The sequence below is a fragment of the Branchiostoma belcheri genome, unplaced genomic scaffold (assembly GCF_001625305.1).
Source record: "Branchiostoma belcheri isolate BF01 breed outbred unplaced genomic scaffold, Haploidv18h27 scaffold11, whole genome shotgun sequence".
Classification (NCBI taxonomy): domain Eukaryota; kingdom Metazoa; phylum Chordata; class Leptocardii; order Amphioxiformes; family Branchiostomatidae; genus Branchiostoma; species Branchiostoma belcheri.
Window position 1 is genome coordinate 2071377 of NW_017802491.1, and position 7980 is coordinate 2079356.

The 7980-nt window shown below is 39.7% G+C and overlaps 1 protein-coding gene across 1 annotated transcript; it reads left to right on the plus strand.

The window, feature by feature from the left end:
* Positions 1-81: 81 nt before the first annotated feature.
* LOC109484246 (sodium-independent sulfate anion transporter-like) lies at positions 82-5837 on the plus strand. The gene is made up of 15 exons (XM_019787517.1): positions 82-157; positions 426-580; positions 866-1044; positions 1366-1438; positions 1753-1803; positions 1921-1981; positions 2129-2184; positions 2408-2548; positions 2801-2859; positions 3125-3196; positions 3316-3430; positions 3756-3889; positions 4205-4292; positions 4516-4524; positions 4652-5837. The coding sequence occupies exons 2-15, from the start codon at positions 436-438 to the stop codon at positions 4789-4791; spliced, it is 1323 nt and encodes a 440-aa protein (XP_019643076.1). The 5' UTR covers positions 82-157; positions 426-435; the 3' UTR covers positions 4792-5837.
* Positions 5838-7980: the final 2143 nt, after the last annotated feature.

Genomic DNA, 7980 nt, shown 5'->3' on the forward strand with positions numbered 1-7980 from the left:
CATGTTATGTTCATGTATTTAGTGCTATAAATATTTCCTTATTAAAAATGATAATTGTGTTTATTGTTTTGCTTCAGCTGGTCCTGGGGCTGAAGAACATTCCCCGAGCTTTCATCAAAGCGGTGCCCAGTATTTTCCAAAAAATAACCCACACAAAGTAAGTTTCCTGACACAGTACACAGTTTTCATTAGTTGTGCGTAACCTAAGGCTATACCAGTGTTCAATTGGGATAATGCATGTTATAGGGTCAGTTTACAAGCCGCATTAATTTTACATGAATAACCATCAGAAGTTGACAGATTAAGAGGTTGGTAGATAGGTAGATAAAAATAATAGGGTCATAAAGCTCGGGCCTTATCACCTCTGAAAGTTCACTTCATCTGATGACATTTTACTAATTAAAATGTTTTCACTTCACTTGCAGCCTGTCAGACATGGGGATGGGGATTGTGTGCTTTGTGGTGCTGATTGTCCTGAAGAAACTTAAGGAGGTGGACTGGGACAAGAAGAGAGGGACCCTGCTCAAACCTCCAATGTGGCAAAAAATCCTTCGCAAAGTCCTGTGGTTCTTCGGAACAGGTATGTTCATCACCAAGGTTTGTGCTTTCTGAAAAGTTGTCAGTATGGAAACAGAAGAGGTTATGGCTTATGTACATAGTACTACATACTTTTGTACCAGTCAGACATAAAATTAATACAATGTGCAATTTAATTAAAGTCTGGACAATGTCTATTCATAGCAGTACTTCATCTGTAGCAAGTACTGATATCAGCTGTCATACTATACCTTGAGTGAAGTTATCACACAAAGACTTACGTACAGTATGTACTGTTTCATTGACATACCATGTATTTGTATCTTAGTAAGGAATGCAGTAGTTGTGGTGGCTGCATCGCTAGTGGCGTATGGCCTACTGAGCAGAGGAATCAGCACCTTCACCCTCACCAAGGAGATAAAGCCAGGCCTGCCAGGGTTCCAACCCCCACAGTTCCAGCTAGTGAAGAATGGCACGGTTGTAAAAAATGGGCCAGAGATTATTCAGGTAATACACATTATCAAACCCATTGTCAAAAAACCTGATCCTATGATTGCAGTTCTTTCCACCTTCTGATCAAACATTTTAGTTAACTGACAACACTGTTTTTGATCCTGTCAGTGCCAAGAGGCACTGTCCTTGGTGCTGAATAATTAATCCACAAAGCAGACTCATTTACACCACTTGTTAATCTCTCCAATTTTTTTTCAACAAGTGGCACGATTAACTATAGATATTTATAAGAAGGTCTGTAACACACAATAACTCCCAACAATGAGAACATCTAGGAAAGTCTTTTGATGTTTCTATCTGTAATCCCCTCTACAGGACATTGGGGTCGGTTTGGTCATTGTTCCACTTATTGGCTTCCTGGAGAGCATAGCAATAGGGAAGGCTTTTGGTGAGTTTTGCTAAAGCTACTCATTTCTCTTTTAGGTCGAGAGAAATACTGTTTAACCAACATTGTAATGCAAATTAAGAATCTTTAACCACCTATGCCTTCAATGATAGCTTTATCTTGCTGTGATTTGCTATTATCTGTACATGTCCACTTTTGAACTTGAGATCATTTTCTGTTGTTGTAACTGGGAATGGCTTGTCCCTGCTTTTTCAATATTTTAACAGACTGGTAATATGAGAACAAAACCATAGAAGTGTGTATCATACTATATGAATTATTTAATTACTGTAGTGTACACCTTTTGATTGTTTCAGCTCGTAAGGGAAATTACAGAATAGATGCCACACAGGAGCTACTTGCAATAGGTAAGAATATACAATAAGATATATATCAAAATCAATGGTATATTTCCGCATTTCATCCATCAGATATAAGAAGACTCTTACCAGTGATAACCTTGAAAAACACTTGTTTCCTTTCAGGTGTAACCAACATCTTGGGTTCCTTTGTGTCCGCCTATCCAGTTACAGGAAGCTTTGGACGGTAAAATATTATGCAATTTTATGGCTTTAACATTCTACAAAATAATCATTAAAGTTAGAGTCTAAAGCTTTCTCCAGTTTGGCTGCTGTTACCATTTCCCTAGATCATAAATCTTTTAAAAAAGTCTTCTATCCCCTGAATTTGCAGGACGGCAGTGAACTACCAAAGTGGAGTTAAAACCCAGCTGGGTGGTCTGTTCACAGGTTAGTGGCAAACTTTTCTTGAGGGACCCAGGTTAAGTTGTCCCAGAGATTTTCTTATGTGTTGTGAGAAGTACATTGTTCTTATTTCATCAGAAAATGCAGGATAAGAATTCAATTACATGTACCTTTTTTGGCCTCAACATAGAAATATTGAAAAATTAAATGTACTACATTATAGCTCTTTGCCAAGATACACTAGTCTAAAAGGCCTTCTTGTTACCAGGTCTCTTGGTGGTTCTGGCCCTTGCCTTCTTAACACCATCCTTCAAGTACATCCCGAGCGCTGCCTTGGGAGCTGTCATCATCTCTGCTGTCATACAGATGGTGGAGTACTCCGTCATTCCTGTGTTCTGGAGAGTCAAAAGTAAGTCTACATGCCTTGGCTGTTAATTGTCTAGCCTTCATAAATATGTATGTTACAATATTACAGCAGCATGTTCAAGCTTTGAAACATTTAGTACTGGTACAATCCACTTGTAGGATTCTCTGGCAGTTTTATCACTGTGAAAGTAAACATGAATTCCAAAGTCAGTCATGCATACAACACAGTCATGTACTTAAATTTTCTGTACTGCGTTCCAGCAGTGTTTTAAAATGTCTTCTAAATTGTTTTCAGAACTGGATTTGCTGGCTTTCATTGTCACCTTCTTTGGTGTTTTGCTCCTTGGAATACAGGTATGTTGTCACCTTAAACACTATCTATCCAATGTTATTTTCAATGGAAAAAATAAGTTTCTAATTGGAAACAGGTACGTTTCTATACGTACGATTTTAACTCCATGGTACAATGTACTACTGATTGTAGCATTGCTAATGTATGCATGGAACATCATGAGCCGAGGGTTAGTAACAGTTACCTCTTTACTATTGCCACATCTATTCATGACGGTTTGTGTCCATTGGATTTTGAACTATTCCATGTTGTTCCTGTTTGTTTCAGTATGGCATTGCCCTGGGCGTGGGTGTGTCCCTTATCATCCTGCTCTACCCCTCAGCTCGACCAAGGGCGACGGTGAGTTCAAATTGATGACACAAAGTCATAAAGTAAATACAAAGTACAGTTTTTTCTCTGTGCTTATCATATCAAATTTGAACACCAAAAAATAATCTTCTTTCTATGGTTTCCTCCAGGTGTACCCAGCACGTATAGCTCCTGATGATGTGTTGATCGTACAACTGGAAAGTGGGCTAAACTTCCCAGCTGTGGACTACATGAGGGATGTCGTGGCCAAAGACGCCTTCAAAGGTCTGATCTGGCTGCTTGGATTTTGTGGATCATAATTTCTAGCATTACAATACAGATGTTCTCTACTCACGTTATCAAATCAGGCTACGAGTACTTATAGTATAGTTATTCATAGAAAAAGCTCAAGCCTAATAACATTGATATCATCAACTACATGGGCTGACAGCTTAATTCCATTGCTAATGAACTTCTATTGCAGGAGACTTATTAGTTGCTGGGTTACAGAATGTATCCACATGCATCCTCAAATTCTACTAATCAAGAAGACTAACATCATGATTGAAGCAGCATAATTGAGCTTCCTTGTTCCTATTGTTTTCCACAGAGAAGCCCTATAAGAACGTAGTGATGCGGTGTTGCTGTGTGTCTGACATTGACTGTACAGTGGTACAGGCTCTGGACCAGCTCATTGAGGAGTTTGAAGCACGGGGATTGAAATTACACTTCTCTTGTATGAGAGTAAGTCACCTTCCTTTGATAGGTGATGATAGTTTTGACCTTGTGAACCTACTGGGATTTGGTTCAGTAGTAAATTGATATATATATACAGAGCAGGGCAGAAAGATTCTATGGTTCCATCACAATTACTACTAGACCATAGTGTTGAAAACACCATATAGAACAAGATGACTTGTATATGTATGTAACTCATTAGAAATTATGAATCTCCACCCTGCAAATATTGTGAGAAACAATATTTATATGTGTAAAACGTTGTAAAACTTCATGCCATATGAATTTAGAGTAGAAGTTTTCCTCTCTGTTTTACTGCAGCCAGACATCCGAGCGGCGCTGGTCAGGTCAAAGATCAAGGGTTTCAGATACTTCAAGACCTGTGAAGATGCCATTGCTGCAATGAGAGGTACAGTGGACAAACATTTTTCATTGTCACTGTTTGATGTTGAGTTTTTATAACAGAAGCTATGTGAGGGTTGTGTAAACAGAACCGGGATGAAACCATTGATTGTCTTCCTACTACTTAATTTTCCTGGACTGTTGAATGTTGCAGTATCTCTAAATCTGATCCAAAGTATGTGTGGCTAAACTGTAAACTCTTTCCTCCCTGTCTTAAATAACTTGGACAGCCGTGAGTGGTGAGTATGTTCTAACCTATGCAAGTTACTGAAAGCCTTTATTTATTTTACATATTTTAAATATTATCAGTGAATTCATAAATATCACTGGATGCATTTCCATGACCTGTCAATGACCTTCCCACAGAGCCTGACCAGGAGAATGGAGAGGTCATCATGACTGACCACGCCCTGCTGGCCAACTTGGACACACCCGACGACGACACACCCGACGATGATGCCCCTGACATTCCTGCCGTGGATGTGTCAAAAGTCACTACAGTCTGAAGAAAGCTGTCTAGATATACAAGATATGCTATACAGCTGAAACTGTGAAAGAGCGTACAGCCGAGTTGAGTGAGGGACACCGGGCGAGACAAGATCTCACTTCAGACTGCTGCTGACCGCGTGGTCAGGGGTGCTTTATTCAGTATTAATCGAGACCAGATGTCTTGACCACTCCCAACAAAAGGACACATCTCCCCTATAAACTCCTTGGAAAGGACAAGAGCAGATTTTTCCCACATACAGTTAGTGCCAGATGGTGAAAAATCATGATCATGAAAGCCATAATAGCAGACTGAAAGTATCATCAAGTATTAGAACTATTACCTCAATGCAGGAGGAGAGTTACGGGTCAAGGAGTTGCAGTGAGATTTTCTTGACACAAAAACTGTAAATTTAATATATGTTAGAGACTTTAGAGAGCTGTAAATACTTGTAAAGTAGCTATTTAATGTTGTGTTAGTTCCTCAGCAGGTTTGATCACACACCAGTTCCATCCTGTGCCAGTACAGTTGTATGTAATTTAATTACATAACTGTAGATAAGTGATGAATGTACAAATGTATATCAACCAGATCTATTTATGTAGAAATATTGCAGAATGGTTCTACACATTATATGCCTTAGTGGTAGAGATGTGAGACTGGTATGCTTTGAACAGTCTTCTCCCAGATGACATATGCCTTAACTGGTAACAAATTTGTTGTATAGGTGGACCAATAGCAGGGAGAAAGGAGCTCAGGTATACATTGTATCTATCTGATCTCTATTGTCAAGATTGTAAAAAAAGAGGGTAACCTGGGTATAACCAAGGAGGTTAACTCCATGGTATAACTGTATCGTATGTACTAAATTGTAATTTCAGACTCAGAGTCTAGTCAATGATGTAAAAATTACATGTCTGAAGGATGGTTTACTGTTTATTGCTGCAAGTTTTTAGGGCACAGGTGTCGGAGGCATCATAGATTTAGTTTACAAATGATACAAATGATAATGTGTGTAATAAAATATCTGGGTGATAAAAATAACTGGGACTTTTTCTTTACATTTATATATATTAGCCTTAGCCTCCTTCGCAGTCTTGTTCGGCGCCCAACAAGACTGCGAAGGAGGCTATATTAGCCTGTCAATAAGAATATTTTCAAAATTTGCTATTGGCAGGCTGACCCTAACCCTGCAACTAGTTATCTCTTTTATGCCTCCACGTTATATCAAGGCCCTTGGTTATATAAGGAGGTTATTAAAGAGGGAGGGAGGCATGACCAAATTTTAAATTGGGATACAATGGGAAAGTCTTGTTACCGATCACCACTGTCTGGATTATCCTGATGGCAGCTTGACCATCACCTTTGGCTGTTTTTCACGGAGTGGACTCAGGGTCAGAGTGGACTGTCTTGAAAACTCTTCGTACTTACCGCTTTCGACTGACCCATTTTGTGTAGGTTGAACATCAAATGTAATACCGTAAATAATGTCTTTACAAAACAAAATCCAAGAAATATTAAGATATTTGTACTATTTCGTTGTTTTTGTTTTCTATGGTGTCTACTATTGGTCTGCAACATTACACTTTAACACGATGTTAAGAATATTATTTTTTTAACCACCCTTTTAAGAGTGTTTGATTCCATTTCCCGCCATTCTGTACGCTGATCTTTGACCCCGACGCGTGGCAATGCGGAAGTGAAGACCCACATTCCATTCAGATGTTTGTTTACAGTTTGGTTTGTTTATAGACGGCGGGTACCGTCGCCCTTTCTTTTAAGATCATGTATTGGCTATTACAGGTGACAATGCAGTCCGTGACTGTAGTCTACATTGTCGGTTGAGTCTCCAACAAAAAAAATTGCTCCCGTCGGGTACTAGAGTATGCGGCCGGGATCGGCCGGAGTCAGTCAGGGCTGCTGATCTCAAATTATTTTCAGCAGCAGCACCAACTGGTATACTCAAATTCCTGTTTGTAATGCACTGAAAATTAGATGGTATCATCCTCTACGATATCGGTCTGATAAAAATCTGTCTGATGACAGGCCAAGCCGACATTCGACAACTCTCAGCATGTGATGACAGAGTGGAATCCTTTGAGGGGCGTGGCTCTTTGGCGTCGTAATGCCCAAGGGAAAAGTGATTAGCAACCAATTCATTTCCTCACGGAATGTGCATGCCGTAAAGAAAAACCCTGGCCGATTTTGTATCACAGAACGTTACTTCCATAAAACCATGCGATTACATCCGTTCCCGACGTCATGAGTGTGACCTTTAGCGGTATGACGTACCGGTTGTTCCGCTATCATCAAAAGACACAATAGAACGCTTGACGTGTCCATGTAATTGTGGCCGGGGCAGTGTCTAATGTCATTTGTGCCGGGATGGAAATGTCTGTCGCAGCGTTTCCAAAGCAAGAAGGACACCTGAAAACGTAGGTCATTCTGTTGTTTCCATTGTGTTCAACCTCAAGTCTGATTTGGACCTGTTCTGATTTGTTATCGTAATCAAATTTCACACTAGAGTAACGTTACAGCTACATTTGTACAGGTTGTCTATTTTGTATACGTATGATATAAATAGCTACACATCTGTAAGCCACGGTTGGTTGCTAGTATGGATTACCTGGGACTGTATCTACATATACGATATAATCATGTAATTGTTAAACTTAGCTGTATCACAGTTTCAACGAACTACTCGCTCGAAAGCACTGCGACAGAAATCGCCCGCACGGTATGTTTACCCAACATGCCTGCGTCATGCTTGTATCACAAAAGGTACCTCACAAAAAGCACTGTTCCATAATTAAGAACAGTACCGTCATCCGTACGGTCAATAACCGCTTGTACTTTTCAAATAGAGTACTTAAAGCATTACAAGGCTCTTTTCTTTTTATGCAAGTCATGCTTCTGAGTACCAAGTATTTGCATGAAGTACTAGTATTGTTTCTACAAACAGAAAGTCATTGTTGCTACACATAATGTTTAATCATTGTGCATCACTATTTCAACATTACGTTGCAGAATGAGATGCTCAGTTCATAGCTGGTGCTCATTACACTCAGGCCTCAGGTGATGTGGACACGGACTGGAGGTTTGGCAAAGGAAGTCCAAGATGATGAGGAAATGTAAGAACTATGCCGACAAGTGGGTGGATAACACCTGCTCTCTCCGATACCTGAAGAAGAGACTTCCGATCGTGGAA